Source organism: Cyanistes caeruleus, chromosome 5 (assembly GCF_971803275.1).
Source record: "Cyanistes caeruleus chromosome 5, bCyaCae1.hap1.1, whole genome shotgun sequence".
Classification (NCBI taxonomy): domain Eukaryota; kingdom Metazoa; phylum Chordata; class Aves; order Passeriformes; family Paridae; genus Cyanistes; species Cyanistes caeruleus.
The window spans coordinates 82,370,046-82,394,374 of record NC_141705.1 but is presented as its reverse complement, the minus strand read 5'-3'; the positions used below and the strand labels follow the sequence as shown (position 1 = coordinate 82,394,374).

Below are 24,329 nucleotides of genomic sequence, written 5' to 3'. Positions count from 1 at the left end.
CTGGATCCACAGGAGGATTCACAGCATCTCATCATAGCCAGGGAATAATATGAAACATAGTGGTATAGGTAAAAAAAAACCAACATGTATAAGACATAATGAAGATGAGAGGATATCAGCAGTATATACCCTTGACATTTTACAGATCAGAACACAAATCATTCCTAATCAAAACTCTGGAGGAAATAATACTGCTCCTTCAGAGACTGGCCATGTTAAATGGTTTCTAGGCCATGATAAAAGTTCACCTTACATTTGTGTCTGCGGCACATGCTCCAAAGTAATTCTAATGCACGTAAGAGAAGTCCTCACTCGTTGAAGTGAGACACCCCTTGTTTAATTGTCTTGTAGCTCTCCTCGGCCTGCTGCCAGTCAATGGCTCCCACTACAGGTGCCAAGCCAAATAAAAACCTGCTGTGGAAAGGCACACAGCCAGAGTCTGCAACAAAGGAGCCAAATCACTTCCTGCAAGTGATGAATTAAGGACTGGATAACTTGAAGGTGATAGAGCCATGGGTTTATTCTCTTCATGTACCTACTCAGGGCCTGCCTGAGCTGGGACTGCTTTCTGTGTCCCGGTAACCCCGAGACCCACGCTAAGGACACGGAGATTTGACAGAATCACAGAATCCTGGTGTATCCTCACACAGCAGCTTCTGCTAAAGATGTGGGTGACTTGAATGGGAACTTCAGTGAGGCAAATACAAACACTGTGGTGAGTTCTGTCCCGGCTACACTGACACCACCACTCGCAATAACTAATTTAAACTTAGTTCAAGAGGATCTTCAAGGTCCCCTTCCAATCCAATCCATTCCATGATTGGAATCTGTACCACCTGCACCCAGTGCATGGCAAACTTTTCCATAATGAAAGAGATAGGGCGGTGGGCAGGGAAAAACTCAGCTGTCCAAAGTGATGCTGTCTGCTCCCTGTCTTTTCCATACTTGCTAAAGGAATTTTGACAAAGGTGGTGAAGGGAGACAGGGAAAAGGGTGCAATTCAAGAGAGTTCCTCCCCAGCTCAGCCTTGCTGCTGCTGTCATCTGGACCAAAGAGACCTCACTCACATTCCCACAGGAGGGACCTAGGTGCAGTCTGAAGTCTGCAGGTACAAAGCCTTGCCTAGGCAGATGGTCTTGCATGTTGAAATAGTCCCAGAGACTCCCATTTCCCTTGTTCCAGGCCTGCTTGTGCAAGTACTGACTCAGAGGACCAGGCTCTGCACCATCTGCTGCGCTGCAGGGTGTCCATGACCTGGCTGCTGCTCTTCTTGGCGCACGGCTCTGAGGGAGAGCTGGCCACAGAGTTTCACACATTGCTGCTCCATGTCTAAAAACAGTCTCACACTCCAGGCCCCAGGAGACCTGTGGAATTTCCTCAGCAGTAACTGCTGTGGAATGAGTCTGATGGGTCAGTTCTAGAGAGCAGTCATGGAAGCTTAAAGCCAGGAGCTGTCACGTAAACTGTCCTTACTCATGTGTCCTGTCCAAGCACAGATTGTGATCTGAGTGTGCAGGAGTGACAATGAGTGATCTGCTCCCCACATCCATTCAGAGCTGGATCTGCCAGCCACAGCTGCAATGACCTGGAGCAGATTATCTGTGCATCATCCCACGTGCTTATTGCCTCAGCTTGCTGCAGCTGGGCAGATCCTTCTCCCTGCAAGGAACATGGAACTTCCTTGGGACCACCATATGGGGATTGTGCAGTCCAAGGCTTGTGTGGCTGTAAAACAGAGGGAATGGTGATTCTACCTCCATGATCTCAAGGGATCCCAGTGAAGGTCTCTAACCAGTGCCTGCCCCTAAGCTGACCATGTAACTTCCTCTTAAGACCAAGTTAAAAGCCATCTGCTTCCAAGGATGCTGTTAGCAAGCTGCATCTGGAAAGGGGTCCAAATTAGTCATTAGAAATTTCCTGATAACATGGGGCAATCACCATTTGCTTGTGACATGCAATCTCCCCCAGGGCTGATCTGAGGGACTAAGCCAGCAGCTGCATGAAGCAGCTGAGCTGTAGGTGATGGAGCCCAGGAAGGAGAGTCTTTATGTCCTTTCAGCTTGCAATCTACCTAATCCCTTGCCATGACTGCTTTTCATGCTGTACCTTATCTGTTTGGTTTTGTTTTCAGACAGCACATCTAATCTAATCTGCATTCAGGCAGATGAGGGAAGAGACACAGCAGCCCGACCCTGGAACAAATTAATTTGCTGAATCCCACTCATGTTCACAAACATCTGTGGAGGAAAACAGATCGGCTACAAAAACCCCAAACAATCCCCAAAGCAAGACAAATAAAGTGAAATATTATATTTCTTACTAAAAATTAATACAAAAGAAAGTGTGCTGACCATAACTGATCTAAACCCATATGTAACTGAAGTTTAGAAAACCTGCATCTCATGTTCATTAAAAGTTCACAGTAAACTGCTATTTTGCTCCTTTATAACAGGGTTTAGCAAAATGCCTGGACAGAAATGAAGAAAAAGAGTGACCTATGTGTGCAGAGGAGTGGATCAGAAGGCTTTCAGTAGTGCAGTGTAGGTATGGAAACATGAGGGTCTTCTAGTTGCAGGAAAAAAGAGATTTCTGGGTTTCAAAAGCTGGGTGAAGAAAGGGGTGCTCAGGGGAGCAATGCCCACTGAATAAGAGAGCGTGGCGGCACACGGTCAGGCAGCAAGGCAAGCTCCAGAACCAAATTCCAAACTCCCCTTTGGCTCAACGCCCTGTACCCCGAAAGCTAACGGAGAACCCTCACAAAAAAGCCTCAGCTCCTATCAGAGAATGGGGTCCCAGCGGATCCTGGGCGATTCTCGGGATGCAGCAGTACCACGCTTCCCTCGCTCCCAGAAGGATCCGCTGTGCCGGGAGCGGCCGCTCCTCTCTCCCCGCCCTGCTCCTTTAGCGCCGCACACCCACCGATGGCAAGGGGCCAAAGGAGCTCTGCCCGCCGGCTCCACTCCGGGAAATTCCGCCGCAGCTCCCGGTAGGGAATAAAAGCACGGGAGGGAAAGGGGGCCGTCCCGCCGCTTCTGCACCCTTGTCCGCCGCCAGCACCAGCCATGAACCCGCGCCTCCGCATCCTCCTCCTCCTGGCCGCCGCCGCTCTATGCCAGGGTAAGCGGCCGAGCCGGGCCTCGCAAGGGTGCCTGAGGGGCCGGGAGGGTCGGGGGGTTCCGGGGCCGACTCTTAGAGGGCTCCTCCCGCCTGCCAGGTGCTCCGCTGGCCGGGGAGCTGCGCTGCCGCTGCCCGCGGACCGTGTCCGAGGTGATCCCGCCGCGGCGCATGGCCCGCCTGGAGTTCCTCGCCGAGGGACCGCACTGCGCCGTGCCCGAGGTCATGTAAGTGCCCGACCCCGACCCTGATCCCGACCCCGACCCCGGCCCCGACCCCGGCCCCGACCCCGGCCCCGGCCCCGGCCTCAGCCCGTCCCTGTCTCGCCCGCAGAGCCACGACGAAGCAGGGCCATATGGTCTGCCTGAACCCCGCCGCAGCCTGGGTCAAGCTCCTGGTCACCAGGATCCTCCGCAGGTACCTGCCGGGCCAGCTGTGGCCAGTGCTCGGGGCCAAACTTAGCTTTTGGAGGGGCTTAAACCCGAGAATTATGAGCCACATCCCGCTACTGATTCCTGTAGGAAATTCTGGTTAGTTAAGCCAAAAATGTGTCCAGAAAGTGGCTTCTTTGCTGGGGAGGAGACAACCCAGCAGGTTTTCAGGGAGAGTATCACAACAAATGCCTGATTAATTGCAAATCTAGCCACAATACGTTCCATCATCACCATCAGGCATCTTTTCCACACCTCCTGTGGGATTTATTATCTGGTGTATGCAAGAAAACCTATGGAAAAATTTCCTGGCTGGTTTTACAATTTGAATTCTGCCCATTGCAGCTCACCCAACAAGCTCTGAGGGAAGGAGGATTTCGGAATGAAGCTACCTGTTTGCCACCAGATACCAGGAAACAGATGCTATGAGAACACAATAGCTCAGCTCTCTGGTTTTGATGAGTTTGTAGATCAGATGTTTGTGTTTCGTTCCCTCTCCTCATGTTTGTTATTTCCTAATCCTATGTATGGTTTTATTGACTGAGGTTAAGTGATCGAACCCATTTGATAAGGCAGTGGGAGCTTTGCTGGACACCTCTCAGCAACATCTCACAACTTGCTCCACCTTTGTGCAAGCTCCTTCTTGCCAAATCCTATTTGCCAATAAGTTATTTTAAAACTTAAGCATTAATATCTGAGAAGAGGATGGGCCCACCGTGAAGATGAATTTGCAAATGTCTGCAGAGAGTGTGACAGGAGAGGTTTGAATGGATTGTGCCGGTGCTTGGGGGTAATCCTTCTGTCAGGAATAACAAGGGGGCTGTCTGGCACTTAACATTTCAGTGCCTGTTCAGGATTACATGGGAATAAAACCTGGTTCAAGAAATAATGTTTCGCCAAATCTCTTTTTCCTACTCGGACTCACCAGCCTTTAGTGCAGAATGCACTGAACCCTTTTTTCACAGGACACCATCCAATGAAATCACAAATTTTGTCCCTGAAGTCTTCTGCCCCTATTCAATACTTAGAAGAGTTTAATAATTTCTATGAAATTGTGGGGGTTTGTGCCATGCCTGGTTTGGTTTTTAACCGGTTCATGTTGAGGTTGGTTAGTTGGTTTGTTTTTAAATGAGTTTACATTAAAGCATTTGGTATTTATGTGCAAGATCTAAAGGAACAATAAATGTTCTGGAGTGACTTAGACATTTTGTGTCTACTTGTATGACATAGTGTCATAACTCGTAAAGAATAACTGATTTTCATTATTCTGCTTTGGAAAATTGTATGTAAAGAGGTGGATTTCTCCTGATAATGTAACAAAACATATGATGCAATAAAAATTTTTTCCTGTTGAAAAATATCCTGTCTTTTTGTGAATTCCATGTTAAATGGACCTGTGTACCTGTTGGGCTAGTGGGATGCAGGGAAGCAGTGGCCTCTGTGTACCCAGGGATTCCTGGACAATCACACCTGCAGATCAGTTCTCTCTCAAGTGTCAGGGGCACTTGGCACCAAGCTCAAGTGTTTCTACATTCAGAGGCACATTGCTTCCACCCTCTGATGTGAAGCTGATCTGAGCTGCTGATATGGAGAGATTAACCCCAGGATGGGTGTATTGACCCCCTGCAATCTGCAGGAATTTCTATTTGGCTTCACCTTGAAGTGGGCACTGTTTAAACACATTTTGCTGGGTGGGAAGGAGTAACAGTGTTTTCTATGGTAAGAAACAGGAAAAGTTTGCAAAGGTAAATTTGTTCCTAGAAAAAAAAAAAAGCTCAGGTCCCAGCTGACATTTCTGAAAGCCAAGAATCCCCTTGTCTGGATCCTTCAGGGCACATTCCTAGGACAAACAATCTCTTGTCACTAGGGTCATGGTACTTGTTTAGTGACAGACAAATCGACTGCTGCTTGCACACAGAATCCAACAAACCCTTGTCCGAAGGCACAACCACATCCTGGCCTTGCTGACATGGGTGAGTTCTCCTGTGACACCCGAGGAAAGCTTGGCTCATCCCCAGAACACGGGACAGACAAATGCAGCTGCACGGAAATCTGTCTCCTTTACCCACCCACGGGCAGAGTTCTTCCGTTTCCTTGTCACCGTTTTTTCCCTGCCATTTAAAGGTGACCTGAAACTCTCGCTCCCTCTTCAGAACCTCGAGAAAGTCCTGCCTGCACTGGCCACCTCTCAAAAAACTCCAGTGTGTCTGCACACATAATGGCTTTCCCCTGGGAATGGTGTCTGTCTGACATGACCCCACTGCCCTGTTACACCGTGTCTGTCTCAGGAATAGCATGAATTCCAGAGAGAGCTATATCCAGCTTCACTTTATCAGAGCAGCAGATATTTGCAAGATCCCAAGGCAGATTTTTCACTTTCCCTGCCTTGTACACCCCAAAGACCATGACTAAAATGCTGACAATAACCAGATTCTTTTAGAAGCTGAAATGTCAAATTTACCTGCAGAAATAGATGCCTATTTTATATGTTATTTTTGAAAACCATGGCTCACTACAAACTTCTACAGTTCTTCCCTTCTGCTCTATGTCATATGTTTTTCTTCAGATGTAAGTCAATCTACTAAAACAGCAATGGAAGTGTCTTGTGCAACTCTGGATTTTTGCCTCCCACCCAGTTTTCAGCAGGAAAGTACATTGCCCAAGAAAAAATGCTAGTAAAACAGGACACATCAAAAGCCTCTCAGGGTTTTGAAGTCCTCATGGGGCTCGGGAATCGTTATCATCCATTCTCTGAAATTCTCAAGATATTAAGCATGAATAAAGTTAATCTTCACTGCACCCTATGAGGTTCACATAAGTGCCCGTAGATAAATCAAATGTACAAAGTGACAGTAAGACTACCATTGCAACTTAAAACTACATTTAACTCTTGAAATTGTTTGGGTTGTTTTTGTTTTTTTTCCCATGGAACAGGAACGAGAGTTTGGTTTCCATGTAAAGTTCCAGCTTTGAGTAAATAGCATATATTATAACGAACTTGATGAACTGAAAGCATTTATAAAATATTTGGAGGAATGACTAGGAGATTGCTTAGGTCTCCATAGCTGCAGAAGCAGGATGCTTTCATGGAGAAAATAAACATTCTTACGCCGCAAGGGTATTCAAAAATTATGACTGTCACCGTCTGAATAACATGTCAGTCGCTTGCAAAGACCGGTCTAGACTTTCATAGGAAAAGTCCTTGAAAAATGTATTCCATTTAACACTAAAAACAGAGGAACATCTGCTTCTGCAAAAACCCAGCCGAACACCTCGTTCCGTGGATCTGAGCTCACTATCCTCTTCCACAGACAAAGAGCGCACTCAGAAGCTGTCACCCGACAAGACAGCAACAACAATTACGGAGTTTGGGGCTTTTCACCACTACTATTTGATTACAGTAGCTGAACACATTGCAAGTGAAGGCGCTACACTGAGAGGGGTATCCACGGTCAAGATAAATAAAAAGCAGGTTCTTACGCCCTCTGCAGAAACCGCTTGGCATAAAAAAAAAAAAAAAAAAAAAAAATAAATAGCAGACAAGTTTTCTTAAAGAAAGCTCCCCAAGTGACTGCGGACACTTACCTAGATGAACTCCTCCGCCCTCAGCTCCGCCCGTCCCGGCTCCTCCCCTCACGGCTCGGTGGCGGCGCCGCTCCCACCTGTGCGCTCCGGCCGACATGGCTGCGACCCCCACAGCCTTCTTCTTCTCCGTCTTCTTCTCCGCCCTGCTGCCCCCAGGCCGGGCGCCGCTCAGGGGCCGGCCAACCTTCGCCTTCCTCCCGGCTCCCCGGGCCGGCTGCAGCGCCAGCAGAGCCCCTCGCAGCGCCCATCGGGGAGTTTTCCTCCTCGCTCCTTCCCCCCGGTGCCCCCGGTGCCCCCGGTCCCCTCACGCCGCGGCGGGAAGCGCGCGACGGGAAAAAGGGCGCCAAACGCCTGAGGGGACGGCGAGGAACATTTTATCGGTGTTTGGTGGGACATCGAACATCCATCGGTCCTCGCCTGACAGGAAAAACACGCAAGGTTATCAAGGGTGAGGTAGAGACTTTCAAATCTCTGCTGGGAACAAAATTTCTGCTGTTTAAAAAAAGCCGGGACAAGCGGCAGGACCGGGTTCGTGGCGGATAATGGAGTGCTTTTATCTAGAGTATAATTTGATAAGAATAATATTTTAGAAAGGCCAAGCCATTAAAACCCAGCAGGCACACTCTCTGTGGAAGCACTTGAATCATGTTTCCTTTGGAAACACAGAACTGGTCAAAAAACTTTGCCAGGCCCATAGCAGAACGAGGAGTCTCACTAAGTTGATGCACCTTTCCAAAGATTTTCCTAACTTTATAAAGGAATTTTCCCACTGCCAGTAGGGTGGTGAGGGTGCTGTTATTATTTTGGCCTGCTTTTTATATTCTATTTCAGGTATTGTTTTGTTTTCTGCTTCCGCTCTGCACGGAAGATTTTTTATTATAAAATCTGCCATTTAACGTGACAGAAGGCACCAATATGCAAGTTGCATGCAGTTCCACGAGACCTCCCCCTCAGAAAACACCAGGGTGTAGGGAATACAGGTGAGGGGCATGGATGCCTGTCCGTGGAGCTCTGTGTCTGCCCACTCCAAACTGCGACGGGAGCAGCAGCTCACGGTAACCGAAGGCTGCAGCCGAAGCCCGTATTTGCGGCATCGTTTGCCCGGCTCCAGCCGTACCCTGCGGCTCGAAGTCCCTGTCACGGCTCCGCCCGTGCCTCAGCGCCTCCCCTCCCTCAGGCCCGCCCTTCCCTCAGCTCCAGCCGTCCCTGAGCTCCGCCCGCTCTGGCCGCGATCCCGGTGCCGGCGCTGGCCCCGCCTGCTCCCCTCGTCCATTGGTTGCGGCGGCGCTTCCGCCCGTGAGGACGCACAGAAATGGCGGCGGCCGGCGCGGCTTTCTCCTTCTCCTCCGCCTCGTCCTCCTCTGCCGCGCTGCTGCGCCCGGGCTGGGCGCCCCTGAGGCGGTGGCGAGCCCTCGCTCGCAGCACCAGCAGCTCCCCTCGCAGCGCCGCCAGGTACCTTGCGCCTATCGGATATTTTCCCTCTCTTCATTCACCTCCCTCTCCGCATCCTCCTCCTCCATCCTCGTACCCCTCATGGCGCGGCGGGTCCAAAGGGCGCGGAACGCCTGGGGGATCAACGGGCTCGGGTCCTCCTCGATCGCCCTTCGGTGTGGATGCCCACGGATCCCCGCTGAGCTCCGCGGTCCTTCCCGGGGAAACGGGGAAGAGCGGGCGGCCAGCGGGCCCTGGCCCTGGCCTTGGTGATCCATCGTGGGTTTAAGCGGTGCTCTTTAAACTGAAGTGGCCTTTGTGATGTGACCTTCCTGTGAGTACACCTTGGCTTGCTCCTGCTACTTTAAAGAGCCTGTCCGTGGATTTATACAGAATTACTGTATATATTCGTCATTTGGTGGCAAACAGGGCATGCTTTGGTGCAGTGGGGATCAGTGTCTTGACAGTAATCGCCCTCCGTGTCTAATTTATTGCATTGAGTGCAGAGGGATTCTGGTTTTGCAGCACTGCAGCTCTGGGCTCTTGCCTGGGTGTGCATGGGAGTGTCTTTCTGAGCTCCTGCTTGTGAACCTTTTCTTTTATATGTCCTTGTCTTAAGACCTGGCTGGAAGCTGACTTAAGAGATTCAGCAAGTCACAAATGCCAATGCTGAAAGCACTATCTTGATGATTTCAAGAATGAAAAGATGAGTGAACTGAACAGCCATTTGAAATAAGCATGTGACCCCTTGGGTGTTCTGTGTATTGAGAATTGATTCTGCCAGTTTTGGGAGAAGCAGCTGTCTTTCTGCATCGGTGCATGTCCTGCTTCGGTTCTGCAATGCTAGTAACTGTTTTTTCCAGTTCTACAAAACCTAGATTTTCCTGCACTAATAAATTTCCACAGGTTTTTATGGGGTGTGGGACATGTTGTGATGCTCCATATTATCTCAGGCTTTTAGAGTACAAATTGACCTAAAATAGCAGTGCAGATCTTTGTTTCTGTCATGCCCTGCAAGCCACGAGATTCATAAACAATAATAATTTTCTGTTTTAAATCCATGCTGGGATCAGAGTAACAGCATCCATGGGTGGGATAACAGCGGGACAGGATGGTGTAGGAGCACATATGAAGTGTGTCATTTAACTTGGTCATGAAATCTGTCACAAATCTGTCATTAAACCTGTCATTGACCAGCACCTGGTCAATGTTTTAGTGTGTATAAAATTCACAGTAATAAAAATTCATTACTTGGTTTCAATGTCTTGAATAGCCTACTGCAGCGTTAGCTTTCTGTACAGGCAATGCTTTATTTGTTCATGCAGTTCTTGTATGATATTTCCATCAAAGGACTTAGACTATTTAGGTCCTAAACCTAAGAAGCATCAACATATTTCATTATTTGCTATTTTTATGTTTTACAAATGCGAGAAACGCTATTTCCTGACTTCCTTCCCAGCAGCTATGAAATAAGAGAAATATATCATTGAGGCTTGGACAAAAAATGCTGTAAATAGTCCTATGTTAAATCTATTTTAAAGGAAATTAGAGGAGGCAAGGGGGTAAGGTTCCTTAAATCAGTAAAATCTAAGGGCATAAGAGCGTTTTCATGATTTATTCCAAATGCAGGAGTTAATGTAAGTTTAGGAGGCTGGCTAAGTGTGTTGGGCAGGGGAGTTGTGCCTGGTGAGCTCCTCTTCCATGTGCACTGATGGCACATCCGTGCTCTTCAGACGAGAGCGTGGGAAAACACTTCTTTTCCCTTGTAGATTTGTAACGTGGTAATGTTTTCCAAATAATATTTGAAATGCCAGCACGTGAATCAAGACATTTGGCAGTGTCTAAAATGGTAGATCACACACTTTTAAAGGTGTCTTCTTCCTGGTGAAATTGCAGACCTCAATATTGTCTGATTTTTTATCTCTGTAGTGACGAGGCAACCGTTATCTCAGGGACAAAGCTTGCTCACCAGGTTTTGCAAGAGGTCCGAAGGGATGTGGAGTCGTGGATATCCGCTGGGAACCAGAGGCCTCACCTCACTGTCATCTTGGTAGGAGACAATCCAGCCAGTCACATCTATGTCAGGAACAAGATAAAAGCAGCTGCAGCAGTGGGTATGTCATATAAGTGTTCCTTGGGCAAGGGCAAGATACTCTTATTTAAAAAGAAAAAACTAAAGCGGGAGGAATTTCCTTAGTGTGCTAATTAAATTTTGTACCAATGTCTTCCATGTTTTCTCTGATGGACCTCAGGAATTGCATGGATGTATGAAGAAGGTAGTTTTAATGTGATTTGAGTGGGAGCCATAAATTTCATTTTGTGTCTTTAAATAGTGTTTGGAAGCAGATGTTAAGAATCAAATTTTTGGACTAAAGGGCTAAGCTGCACATCACTCAGTTTCCTTATTCTAACCTGTCTTCTGGTTGGTTTTGTTTTTGTTGTTATCAGGCATTTCTAGTGAGATCATACTGAGGCCTAAAGACATTTCACAGGAAGAGCTCCTGGAAATGACAGCCAAGCTCAACAAGGATTCAAGAGTTAGTGGTTTATTAGTTCAGCTGCCTCTCCCAGGTATGTGACGTCTTTGTCCCACTCCTCATACACAGTCCACGTAAGAGCAAAGAGTTTAGGAGGTCTGGGCTGCAAGTGAGCCTTGGGGACACAACAAACTCTTGAAAGAGGACATGCATAATGAAAGGTTAGCTGAGATGTTAATTTGTTTTTTTTTGTTGAATGTGAGATTCATTTTAAAGAAAAAAAACAAATCCTGAGAATAATTTCATGTGTAAAACTTGCCTTTTTTAATGATCAACCAGGGTGGTGTTTCAAGGCATTTCACAGAATTTATCCAGTGTAATCATCTTTATTTTTTTATCAAGTTGCACTGGTTTGCCTGGAGTTCCATGCTTTCATCCCTTGTATCATGAAAAATTGTGCCATGTAGCAGATGGTGCTGTAGCCTTTCTCACAGTGATTCCAGGTTTTGCCTTAAACATTTGTTTATGCTTTCTTTGTTGGCCCTAAAGTTCCAGGTGAACTTCGTGCAAAGTCCCTAAAAAGCCTTGACTAAATTTTTTGGTTTTTTTTATTTACCTTCTCCTAATTTGTAATAAAGTTTCACTGAAATATCTCTGGGAAGTAGCTGCCAAAGTGGTGTTTTTCCAGCGATAAAACGTGCAAACAAAAAAAGCTGAACTGAAACTCTTTTTTAATCTATAAAACAGCAAAAATGGGGCAGGTGCTGTGAGCTATGGAGGAAAAAATGCTTTGGTTGCACTTGTGATAATTTGCAATAAACAGTAGCGGTTGTGATGAGGAGGGTTTGTGTTTGGTGTTAGGTGGAAGTAAACGGGCCATGTACTGAGGTGGATTTGCCACAAGGTGGGAGTACAGCCCAGGTAAGGAGCCACATCCTGGCCTTGACGGCAGGAGCTGAGGGAATGTGGTCGGTTCCCTTGGAGCAGACGTCTCTGGGATGAGCAGTGGCAGGTGGTGTAATCAACAAAGGTTCATTCCAGCCTTGAGAACTCGGGAAGGTGGAGCACTGGCAGCCTAGGGATGGAGATCATCCTGTCTGATGCCTCTAGCAAGGGGTGCAGGCTGGGAGTCCAGTGCTGTGTTCCCAAAAATGGGAGGTGTCAGGTGTCTTAGTGGTGAGGGTACCCTGGGAAATGGTTGGGTACCGCTTGCAGAAATGCATTTTGTGTTTATGAGGAGGATATCAGGTCACTGCAGTCTGCTCTCCAGCTGTCTGCTTTCACCAGAGCACAGTTCACAGCTTCTTGTGGTTTTGAAATGTGGTGGGTTTAAACCTGGTCCATGTGGGAAAAGGAAAAAAGCCTGACGATAATTCTGGCTGTGTCAGTGGAAATGTTTGATGCTTCTGCGCTGAAATGCTGAAGTCCTTCAATAAGGGTCAGTCCTAAAATTGGTTGTTGTCCAGAACTCTGACACATCTGTCACAATAAGTACTTGAAGACTTGAATTATCCTCCATGCCACCTGTCAGACAGGCATGGCTGTTGTTTCTGTTGGGAAAAACCCCACAACAATTTAATCAATAATAGAAGTTTGTCAATATTGCAGTATAGTCTGTGTAGTAAAGTTAAATGTGCAATTTATCATGAATTGGAAATGTTCAGTAAGTTCTTTCCATAACAGATGTCAAATATAACTCAGATAACTGAATTATTTATTTCTTTCCTCCAAGGAACTTAATAAACTAAGGGCCCAAAAGCTAAGTTAGCTAATTTTCCATTTTTTTTTTTTTAATTTGCTTTGTAATGGAAGGAGGCAAAGCCTAGAAGTAGTGAAAAGTTCATCAACGGAGGCTGCTTATCCCAGAATTGAGGTTGTTGTATGAGTCTGGGGCTTTTTTTGCAGCAAACCACACAGGGTGTGGCTTTTGATCAACATTGGGTTAAAAATGGAACCAGAAGTAGCTTAGCTCCATTGCACTGTTGTGAGCTGGGGTAGCTTAACTTGGAGCACTGTCATCTTTGCCTGGGGAGAGCAGCTTTTCTGTGCACCTTTTGAGTGCATTCCTTGTGACAGTTCTGCGGAGACTTTCCCGTATCCTAGTTTGAATTGCCTGGGAGATGGCCACGAAATGTTAATCTATTTGAGACAGAAGGTGAAAATCCATACAGTGCTTTTTTCCAAATGCTTTTTGTGCTATGTTGTTATTTTCGTGAGTCTTCCCTTTTGAAAAGCAGTCTCTATTTTTCACGTGCCAGCACCGGAGGCGGTTGTTGTATAAACAGGAGTTGGTCTGTGTGCGAACGCTCGGCAAGCGATGCCCGCTGCCGTCCTGCAAGTTGAGCTAACAAGGGAGAGGAGGTGCAGAGAGGAACTTGGCCTGGAGAGTGGCTGGGAATGACAGCAAGGAAATTTGTATGGGTATCAGATGATGTTTTATGAGACTGACAGTAAGATAATGAAGGGATTATTTTATTCCTTCGGAAATAGAGAAGTCATATGGGAGCAAACCAGGAAAAGGCATTTCTTGGGGCCAAGAGAATCTGCTCATTAAGTAACATAGTGGCTGTCTCTGCAGTCGGGTTGGTTGGTTGGTTTGGGGTGGCCTGCCCAGGACAGTGCCTTGAAAGCTTCCCTGAAGGAGAAGGAAAGTGTCCACATCCTCTTCTCAGGCCCACAGCTCACTTGTCTCCAGCTGTGCAGCTCCATTTCTTCCCAGTACTGTAAACCCTGTTCTGGAGTTCTGCAAATCAGTTTTGAGTGTGGAAAATATCCTTGTACAGCATGAGTTATTTATTTTTTTCCTTTTACATAATTGTGTCTATTATCTGTCTGATTCTGGGAAGCTAAAGACAGACAGTGTGGAGGAGGTGTTTTTCAGAGCAGTCCTTTCCTCATCCCAGGCACAAGGAGAAGCATGGATGCCAAGTTTGTGTTGCATGAACAACTGACTTGCCTAAGGGTAACAAGTTCTCTTTTGCAAAAGCCGTTTAATAGGTTACTTCACGTTGCTTGTTTTGTTTGTTTTTTTGTTTTGTTTTTCTTTAATCCCCAAGTTTACATAAAAACAAGGTTATGGTTGCTTTCAGTCTCTGTGAGGCAAGTTTCAGTTCTTTCATCAATGTATTTAATATCTTAATTTCTGAAGTCTTTTCTCATTAGGATTCCGAAGGAAACTTCCTCCCGTCAAAAAATGGAGAAGCAAATTGTAAATGATAGCAGCCTGGTTTAACTTTAGGGTTTTTTTAATTGGAAACCTTTTAACAGGAGATTACCATGGTTTAAAGTTTATTACGTGCTTATCTTTTAATTATCTAGCTCCTTTTAATGCAAAGCCGCAAAATCCTACTGAATTAGAACGTCCTGTTTGTGTCTCTAAAATATTTTACTGGCAACATCTGAATTTCTTTGTTGATACTCAGTTTGCTTTTTGGGCCAGTGTGGGATGTTCTGTGGAGCTGTTCCTCGGGGGTGTTCAGCACTGCAGGTTTACACTTGGGCTTGTAACTCTGCACAGAGGGGTCTGGCAAACACACATTTTTTCATAATCAGTACTAAAGTTTATGCAGTATGAGCTTTAAGCAGTTGCAGAACTCTCCCATATCATTAGTGCACATGAAAAATACTCACGTTGAATAGATATGAAATTATGCGCAGGCAATGCCATTTAAGCCATATTCAGTGTTTTGACATCAATATTCAAGGAGTTTTGTGTATTCTCAGTTTTCTAATGAAGCAGGATATGTTTTGGTCCTTCTGGTCAACAGTTGACTAAAAAAATAGTATTGTTAGAAAAGGAAGGCTAGACCTGCCTTCCTGTTATTTCAGCTTGAGATTTCCACGAATTTGTTTAAAAATTAGCTCACGTATGCTCTGTGGGCTTAGAAACCAGAAAAATGCATCTAACTGTTCTCCTGTGGTTTGTTGGGGTTTTTGAGCTGCTTCATATTTAAGGCTTCCAGATTGCAGAAGTGACTCTGACGTGACTTGCTTAAACATTTCTTCTTATAATTACTGTCCTCGTTCTCAGCTGAGCTCTGGGCTCCCATGTTTAGACAGAATCTGTTGTATTAGCACTGTGACAAATGCCTTAACCTAATTTTCAGTAAACTGCTTGAAAAGGTGGAAGTGCCTCTAGGGGGAGTGTGGCTTGTTCAATCAAGGGCAGTGATTAATTACCCTGGCCGTTAATTACCGGGCCGTGTGCCGGTGTGTGTAATGACTCTGTTGGTGTTGGTGGCACCTGGCAAGTGCAGGAGCTGTAGCTGAGAGCTGTGTGCCCCCTAGATCACATCGATGAGCGGACGGTCTGTAACGCCATCGCCCCTGGAAAGGACGTGGATGGCTTCCACATCATCAATGTTGGACGTCTGTGTCTGGACCAGCCTTCCATAATCCCTGCCACCGCTGCTGCCGTCTGGGAAATCATAAAACGGACGGGTAAGGGACTCACCTGGCCTCAAACTCCTTTTGTCCTGGCAGACCAACAAAGGATTAGCTCAGCTGTGAGCTTAAAGGTCTGGGTTAGCCTTAAATGCTTTGGGCTGATTGAAGAGCAAACGTTTAGAGTAATAATCTGAATAATAATGAGCTGCCAACTAGATGGGCTCTTGTGCCATCAGCAGGACTACTAATGAAGTGTAGACAGTAGTACTTGCTGGAACACTTCAGTAACTTTCTGAATTTCATAGTTTTGTGGGGAATTTTCTGTGCTGTTCTTGGCACCATGATTCTTGTCAAATCGGAGATTTGAATGCGTAAGTTCTTGCGGAGAAGGGGCAAAAAACAAGAACAGAAAATGGGAGCACTTAATTCAGTACTGAAAGGGGGAAAAGGCATATGTGTTCAGTATTTGTAATTTTTTATATAGAACATTCATGTTCTTATTGATAGACATAAGTGCTTCCTTTTGTGGCTGGAGGAGGGAAATTAAGTCCTTGCTAAGGATGATTCAGATAACCTGAATGAGCTGTCAGTTTTCTTCCTCCAAGGTGAAAGCTGAAAGTTGTTTTGTGGATTCATCCCTCAAACTCTGCCTTGTGGGTTGGCAAGTCATGTTGATGTCAGGAGTTCATAACAACAAATAATTCTGTCATGGGGGTTGAGAAGAAGGGTTTACATGTATCAAAACAGTGGAATGTAACTTTTTAATTTTTTTTTTTCCCCTGCAAGGAATACAAACATTTGGAAAAAATGTTCTTGTAGCTGGAAGATCTAAAAATGTTGGAATGCCTATTTCAATGCTTTTACACACCGATGGAGAGCATGAAAGGCCTGGAGGTAAGTCCAGGAATATTGTCTCAGTGTTTCCATTTGTGAAGTCCTGAAAATGAAGCTGATTAGAGGACTCAGATTAAAGAGCAAGCTTTCCCACTCCTGTCAATACTTGCAACCAGACCAAGAAAATAAATTTGCTGGCACATTTCCTGACTTATTCTCAGGAGAGCAGCTTCTGGACCTGACATTTCCTGGTATTAAGTCATTGCTTCCTCCTTCATTTGAAGCAGCTACTATTCAACTGGTCCTCGAGGGTGATGCTTGCAGTGAGGCCTTGGAGAGCTGCAGAGGCTCCTGTGATGTTTATTATACAGCCTCATCCTCATGCCTGTTCAGTGTTGAGTTCACACCTCCTACATATGTGAGCACACACACACATGTGTACCTAAAGACGCATACAGAGCCATGTGTGAATAAAAAAAAAGGTGTGCCATGACCCTTGTGTTGTGCTGTGCCAGTGAGGTGTTGCCTGTGAAAGTACAGGAATGACCAGCCCAGGAACTTGTCAGCGTGAGCTCTCTGATTGCTTTCTGCAATGCACTTTATATCCCCCTGGAAACTGGGAGTTGTGGTGGAAATAGTTTTAAGTAATTCTAATTACACAAGCCTACATGTGCTGCTATAATTGTGCCGTAGAAACGAAAACAAATATAATTTAGATAGAATGCTGCCCTTTTGCAACTTCATTTTGATGTTAGAAATTGCCACGGTGGTGTGCATGAATGAGGTAAACATGGACATTTAATCCCAGGCCTATTTAATTGGAGCAGAGTGAAATCTGTTATTAATATAATAAAACAGTAAAAGCTTTATACTAATCATAGAGTTGGTTTTTCCATTCAGCCTCTGTGGGAAAGTTACTATTTGGAACTTCTCTCAGTGCTTGAATTGTAATTACCATTGGTGCATAGTTCTGGTCTCATCCTCATTCCCACGAAAATTAGTGGCATTTTTTGCCATTTGCTGCAAATACTGGGTGACATTTGTTACTGGCGGTGCAGCTGGTGTTTGAAGTGGGCTTGGTACAACACAAAGCCACATTACAAGCTACTTACAGGTTTCCCACCTGGAAATGAGGAGACCTGGTGATGCTTTCAGCAGCTTGTTGCAAAACCCTCATCAGCTGCATGGGCAGTTTTTGGCTGTACCTAAACACTGCTTGCAGCTTCCAGCTTTTGAGTTGATTGGATCCATGGCTCAGCTTTCTTGGCTCTTTCTTTGACTGTCTGGTGGTGCAGCTCGTTTTGGGGGCCCATCCATGAGGGTTGTTTTGGTGCTTCATGGTCTTCTGCCATTGTTCTGGTTCCTGACATGTCAGATGGCTTCCCTGGCAACCCTGCATTGCCAGTGGTTCTAAGTATGTCATGTATTTGGTGTAGGGACAGAAGAATGTTCAGCTAGTCCCTTACTGACACTGGAGCCTGGATACAGGAAGAGTGAACTCATCCAAGTTATCTTAAGATAACTAATCTGAAGAAAGGGATTTAATTCTCAAGTAGTTTTCTACTTTTCCAGTCTGCTAAGTGTTGGCACACAGTATAAAACAGCTGGCAATGAGAAAACAAAGGAACAAGTACTTCTCTGATAATGAACTGGCATTGAGTGTGTGTCTGTATGCTGTGTACATGATGATACATACTTTGGTATTTGGGCAGATTTGGTGGAGTTTTCCTCCCTGACTGACAGATGGGGCTCTCCTTGAAGATGTGGTTCTTCTTCTGTGCTTGGGTTCAATTTCTGCTTCTGCTGTGAGCAGCAAGAGGCTGGCCTGGGTGGCATGTGGGAAGGAAGGCAGGCCAGGCCATGGTTTCAGATTTTTTTTTTTTAATCTTTTTAAGCTCAGGAGGATAGGGACCAGAGAAGACCTACAATGAAATGCTGAAAAATAACTTTTTCAGGTTATCAGTCAAGAAAGAGTTTTTTCAGCAACTGGGCTGATTTGATTAAATGCTTCTTATTGACAAGTGATGCAAGGGGTGTGGGTATGGTACTATTTTTTATTTCTTTTTTTTGTTGTAGGTTTTGGTTGGTTTTCTTTATAGATTATGAATAAAAATTAAAAGTTGGGGGCTGTCTTCATTTGTGATGTTTCATATGCAGGTACACTCATGTCCTGCAGGTGGCAATATCTGATCAGATGGAAAAGCTATGTCAACCCCTTCCAAAATAAATAATGTTCTGTGTAGGCAGGTCAGGAGACTATCTCTGTTTTATAAGCTAGGGAACTGACTTGGGAGTATCATGTGGGATCTTAATTGTTAAATATATTCCTCTTCTTTCAGCAGAAGTAGCAGTGTAAAAGTAGTTGTTTATTTTCTGTTTGGGCATGATCACAAATAAATGGAAAACTTCCCCTTTCTGAGGTGTCTGTAAGCTTCTGGACTGCTAGTCTCAAGGTAGGGGCTTTTTTTTTCCCCCTTTTTTTCTCCTTTCCTTTTTGGTAGTAAAAGCAATTACTTGGTTTCACGAGCTGACTACAGACACATTCCTCACTAAAATCTTAGGGGCAAATTAGAACCAATTTTATTCCTCAGAGATCACCTTGTAACTTTGGATTTCATCCATTGGTTTTTCTCAGCCTTTGTGGTAATGATTGTGTTTTTGAGCAAGACATGCTTCTTTTGCTTAAAGCAGGAATCAGAATAGACTCTATTTTTTCCAAGCCTGTGCTTCTCTTTTTTCATTACCTGCAAATGTCTTGATCTGCTTGTCTTTGGGGAGATGGTGTGCGCTGCAGAGCCTGAAGAGGAGGGATAAAAGGTGAGGGGAAAGAGCAGAGAAGCCAGAGCACAGAAAAGTTGAAGATGTTGAGAGAGTTAATAAGATGAGAGGCACGGATTAGATCAGTCAGACACATTCCAGAGGAAGCAGATGTGGTGGTAATGTCTGAGAAGGCAAAAGGTTTTAGATGAATTGCGAGTAACATGGCCTTGGGTGTCTGTGAGGAGTGGAAGGCAGCGATGGGGTTATGTAGCAGCTGAACACTGTGCAGTACAAATACTTGCAGAGAGGGTTGGGAGGAGTCTTCTTCTGAGAGCTGTTCTCTTTGCTGCTTGCTTGGGCACTCCTCACCTGCTGTTGGATGCAGTAGGAGACTTCAGACCCTCTCCTTGTGACTGTGTTTTGGTCTCTCCCCAGTATCTCAAACAAACACCACAAGGGTTTTTTTCCTGTCTTACTGGAAGGGTGTATTTGTAGCTCTTGCCAAGAAATGTGGGTGTCCACAGGAGCAGAAGGATGTGTGGTTCTTGGGCTTCTGCTGGTGGTGTTGTATTGAAGCTTTCGTGTGTGGCAAACAACTGAGCCTTGTGGCATCCTGTACAAACTGGCCTTGATAAAGCAGACACTGCTTCTGAGCTGGGTTTGCTTTGTGGAGTTCCACTGAACCTAACAAAGCCATGGAAGGGCTTCCCTTCCCATGGAGGGGAATTCAGTCCCCAGTGTAAAAATGAATTCATCCTGGGAGAATTTTTAAGAACAAGTGGTTTTTGTATGTGTGAGCAGTAAGTGTTGTGAGTGTTCTGCCTATGCTGATTTAAAAGTCACATCCCAAGACAAATCTGATCATCTGTACTATTGTTACTGTACCAAAGTAAGTAATTTGTGCCTGAGAGTAAATGCTGTACTTTGTTGTAGCATTTTATATGTGACAGTTGATTGTTTTTCTCTTCAATTTCAGGTGATGCTACAGTGACCATTACTCACAGGTACACCCCAAAAGAGCAGCTCAAGATCCATACGCAGCTCGCTGACATAGTAATAGTTGCTGCAGGTAATGCAGGTTGTTGTTAATACTCCAACTGCAGCATTTCAGACCCAAAACAAGGGCTTTGCAGCCTGTGTCTGTGGCACTGGCTGTGTCACTGTATAATCAGTGCTCGTGCTCGCTGAGGCTGCTGCAGTGGGTAGGATTTCTCCTTGCAGGAAGGCCAAGTGATTTGGCTCTTTGTTCTTGCCCTTCACACTTGCAGACTCATAAACTGCTTCTCGTCACATGCGACACCTTTCCCTTAGGGAGACTTCAGAGTGAACTCAAGATTGGGAACCAGTCAGTGCATAGTTTATACAGGTATAATTATGCAAATTAAAACATTCTCTCTGCCATGGAAAAATCATGAGTCATTTAAATTTTGACAGGAGGGTTTCTTTAAATCAGCTGGAGGCTGCATTCATAAAACCACGGTATCATTCCCCTGCTGTTGGAATTAAGGCCAACCTTGCCAAATTAACCAGAGGTTTGGGTAACATGCTATTAATGGCTGGGTTTTTTTCTTTTACAATTCCCATGTCAAGAGAAAGAGAAGGGTAATTGCCTAGAGGAAGGGGACTGAAAGATCAGGGTCTATACTCTTAAAGCTGCGAAAACTGAAATACAGTTGAACTAATCTGTCCCAAAGAAGCAAGCGGAACTGTGCTTCTAAGCAGCCTTTGTTATTTGTTTACAGGCATTACAAGTAGAAATCAAAATGCATTTTAAAAAATCGAACAACCCAACTTACTATGACCTTAGTAAAATTCTGGGTCCCTTTGCAGTTCTGGGATATCATCCTTCTCTTGTACCATTTCGTAGGACTACAAGAGGATTGTGTCTTTCCTCTTTTCTATTCCCTTTCTGCCCCCTTTCTCATCCTCAAGACACAAGACTTCCTTATGTACTTTCTAGATGAAGACAAGCAGTCTTTACCTGTCTGAAGCTTGTCACTTCCTGTTGAAGTGAGATGCCCTTTCCTTCAGGGTTTAACTTGACTGCCTCTTTGCTAAGGCAGGCCAGGAGCAAGAAACAGCTTCCTTGTCCCACATCTAATTGTTCAGCTGTGGGCCTGACCAGAATTCACCACTGTGAATAAAAGGTAACAATGGTGTGCTAACTGGAAATAAACCAGTAGCTTTTCATCCAAATTCACTGCTTCTGATTTCATCATCACTTCTGATTTTTTGTGCTGAACATGGTTTGTATTTGTTTATGCTTGGAGTTAAACGGTCCAGTGTCAATTCGGCCTTGTTTACCTTTCACATGATTTTCCTTGTGTCATTTGTAACAGGAGGGTGATACAACACTCATTACACAACTTGAGATGTACTTGGAATGATGAAAAAACCTAGGGCCAGGTTGTGCAAAGAGCACACAGCCCTGCCCCAGTGGGTGCTCTGGGGAAGGCTGCGCTTTAGACAGGTGGAATCACTCCAAGCTTCCTTTTGTTACCTGAGAACTGTGCGCGTTGTACCTCTGGGATCACACACTCCCCGGAAATGGGTGACCTGTTCAGCAAGTGTTGCAAAAAAGGTAACTTGGGCCTTGCCAGATGGGAACAGCTGCTTTTACAGGCCACTGCCAAAGATGTGCAAATGGAAAAGAGTTTTTTTGCATGTGCCTGCACGGAAGACCAAGATTCCTTTTCCAATGTGGTGCTTTTACAAGAGCCATCTGCATCCTGGCTCCTTATTGGTGACTTGCTGCAATGAGTCTTTTCTGATCTGGTGCTCCACCTCTGAGTTCTTTTCTGTTCACTTGCATTCATGGTTTTGGTAACGCTTCAAATCAGGTGCTTCTTTTCTCTGTTACTCCTGACTGTGAGAAGATCTGTCTCCGTGTCCTGTCTCTCATTTGCCCCCAGGCTTGGGGCTCCAGTTTTCCTGCTTACTTGGATTGTAACTATTCAATACAGTTTATCCCTTCCTTCTTGTTCCTATCCAGCTCCTTGCACCTTAAATTCCAGCAGTGCTGCTCTTGTCCAGCCTACCCCTCCCTAAAATCTCTTTCAATACCACACAACTTTTGGATTTCTATCCAAAGCATCGTGTTTCCTGTTAAGCACACCTGACACTTTGTACCCCACCACAGCATTTCCCATCTTGGCCTGCTGTCCCTGACTGTGTAGCCATCCCATGGAGTCTGTTCTTTTTGCTGTTGGCCCAGCCCCGTGGCAGAAGTGTAAGCGCAGCCCCACCCAGCGGTGCTCCTGGAGCTACCACAGGACAGGCGAGGCGGTGATGGGAGCAGCAGGACTCTTGAACAGGTCAGCTTGCTGCTACTGCTCTCTGGGCTTTCCATTCACACAGAGAGAAACAGGACTCATCCGCCTGCTGCGTTTGGGGAAGGGGTAAAGGGGAAAAGTGATGACTGTTGTGTCCCAAATGCCACATGGACTTCTGCTTGGACTGCTTGCCCTGTCCCTACGGATGTGATCAATGGTCCTCTTAGGTAGGAAGTGCTGGTTAATCAGACCCTTCATTCTGGTTTGCTTTCTTAGAAATTGGCTGTTTCACAGTCCTTGCATCTCATCTCAGATTAGGCAGGGCCTTGTTTTTCCTTTGTTCAAAATGTGATTCATCATTTTCTGCAGAGATTACCAGTGAAAGGTTTTTCCATATTCTTCAGTCAGTGCATTTTAGGAAAAGCTGCTCTAATATTTATCCCTTCCTACTTGGTATGTAAAGTAGGCTTAAGTAAATAGATACACTCAGGTGGTTTGGGGGTTAGTTCATTTGTTTCTATTAAGTATTTGGCTTATTATCAAACCATTTTACAAAGGGTGTAACTGTGCAGCTTCCATTAATATGCTTCCAACCCTATCACACACACAGATCATTTACCCCCATAAGGCTGAGGCATTATCCAGTTGCCAGCCAGGTTGCCATGGATTACATCAGAGGGGGATGAAGGAGGTGCAGTCAGATGTTATCAAATGGGCTAGGAAAGAGCTGGAGATCTTGGCTTGCTCAACATGAGAAGCAGAGTTTCAAGCGAGTGTCTTATGGGGGAGTGAGAAATGGAGAGCAAGGAGTGTTCCAGTATTGCCTGTATCCAAATGACTAAGTACCTGTGCTCCAGCACTGCACATGGAGCCAGAGCCTCGTACACCAGCGCTTGCCTCCAATAAAACTGCGGTTTCAAAACCGTATGGATTCGCTTTCTTTTCCTTTTTGCCTTCTCCCCACCCGAGAGAAAGCTCTTCGGTGGGGAGAGGGGAGTTCAGACTCCCTTTTTAGGGACACTGTAGCATTCCTCTCAGAAGAAAAAACTGATGGAATTGCTCAAGAAGCGAGGTGAATCGTAGTTTTTGGTTTGGAAATTCCCATTACTGAAGGTTGGAGGTTGCATGGTAGGGGAGGAATTCCTGACAGGAGTCATATGGCCATGGATACATTTCATTATGTAGACTTTGATGGGACCTTTCAGGTTTTCTGGGTCCTGACTGAGGCACATATTCTCGATGAATATCAAGATGCTTCACATTTAAACGTGCCAAAGAAATACTGTGCATATGAAAAGGCTGAGGTGGCTCGTTTTAGCTGGAATTTCTTAATAGCAAAAAACTCCTACCCCAGGACAGCACAGAGATGCAGCCCACAGGGTGTGCAGTGCCCAGGCTGGGTCAAGTGCAGAGGTCTCCCAGATTGCTGGAAATAGCAAGAAATGGTGTTTTGTCCTCTGTGGAGGCTCAGCCTTGTCTGCTGGGATTACTGTAACAGTTAAAATTTGTTATTGGCTGAGTGTGTTACTTGAACCAAAACAAATCCCATAGCGTAACTTTTGGTGGGATTTTTTTTTTTTTTTTCTGTAGTATTAGCAGTAGTTACAACCTGTGTGCAGTTGAGGAATAGTTGTTTTCAATGTGGGGTGTATCAAGAAATATTTAACTGAACGAATTCTATTTTGTGCATGCACACCCTTGCTATCATTCAAAACTGACAACCTCAGACTACCTGGCCAGGGTAATTAAATATGTGTTGATGATTCCAGGTATCCCAAAGTTGATTACAACTGATATGGTCAAAGAAGGTGCAGCTGTGATTGACGTAGGAATCAACCATATCCATGATCCTCTTACAGGAAAAACCAAATTAGTTGGGGATGTGGACTTCGAAGGTCAGTGAAACACTCTTTATGCAAATCTGTTGGATAAATATACTGAATTTTGTAGGATTCACGATAAAATTTTGGACTAGGCAGTGTCTCAAGTAAGACCCTGTTTTCAGGATTTTTTTTGTAATTTATTTACTTAAATAAGAA

At 45.3% G+C, this 24,329-nt stretch overlaps 3 protein-coding genes across 12 annotated transcripts in view; 2 read left to right on the top strand and 1 right to left on the bottom strand.

Moving 5' to 3' along the window:
• Positions 1–8,404, bottom strand: part of RASSF6 (Ras association domain family member 6) — a 67,528-nt gene extending 59,124 nt beyond the window's left edge. For 2 of the 5 annotated variants that reach the window (XM_086890942.1, XM_086890941.1), the window contains exon 1: positions 7,131–8,378. The gene's annotated coding sequence lies outside the window, so the exon portion shown is untranslated. Of the gene's footprint in view, positions 1–7,130 lie in introns of all 5 variants that reach the window. The other 3 variants (XM_086890937.1, XM_086890938.1, XM_086890940.1) reach the window with 3 other exon arrangements.
• LOC111929440 (growth-regulated alpha protein-like) lies at positions 2,927–4,903 on the top strand. Its single transcript, XM_086889794.1, has 4 exons — positions 2,927–3,117; positions 3,215–3,341; positions 3,448–3,531; positions 3,891–4,903. The coding sequence occupies exons 1-4, from the start codon at positions 3,063–3,065 to the stop codon at positions 3,907–3,909; spliced, it is 285 nt and encodes a 94-aa protein (XP_086745920.1). The 5' UTR covers positions 2,927–3,062; the 3' UTR covers positions 3,910–4,903.
• LOC111929467 (bifunctional methylenetetrahydrofolate dehydrogenase/cyclohydrolase 2, mitochondrial) overlaps positions 7,210–24,329 on the top strand; it is a 36,523-nt gene continuing 19,403 nt past the window's right edge. For 2 of the 6 annotated variants that reach the window (XM_086890932.1, XM_023927059.2), the window contains exons 1-7: positions 8,244–8,582; positions 10,491–10,675; positions 11,010–11,132; positions 15,326–15,478; positions 16,211–16,318; positions 19,995–20,087; positions 24,060–24,185. In XM_086890932.1, coding sequence (XP_086747058.1) covers positions 8,443–8,582; positions 10,491–10,675; positions 11,010–11,132; positions 15,326–15,478; positions 16,211–16,318; positions 19,995–20,087; positions 24,060–24,185 — 928 coding nt within the window. In that variant the 5' untranslated portion in view covers positions 8,244–8,442. Of the gene's footprint in view, positions 7,659–8,239; positions 8,583–10,490; positions 10,676–11,009; positions 11,133–15,325; positions 15,479–16,210; positions 16,319–19,994; positions 20,088–24,059; positions 24,186–24,329 lie in introns of those variants that run through there. The other 4 variants (XM_086890935.1, XM_023927062.2, XM_086890933.1 and 1 more) reach the window with 4 other exon arrangements.

What these genes read in the sequence shown, in the direction of transcription:
- LOC111929440 (XM_086889794.1), top strand. Translation starts at nt 3,063, where the DNA reads ATGAACCCGCGCCTCCGCATCCTCCTCCTCCTGGCCGCCGCCGCTCTA. An exon ending in CGCCGCCGCTCTATGCCAGG is followed by an intron (nt 3,118 to 3,214) that starts GTAAGCGGCCGA and finishes CCCGCCTGCCAG; the next exon opens with GTGCTCCGCTGGCCGGGGAG. An exon ending in TGCGCCGTGCCCGAGGTCAT is followed by an intron (nt 3,342 to 3,447) that starts GTAAGTGCCCGA and finishes TCTCGCCCGCAG; the next exon opens with AGCCACGACGAAGCAGGGCC.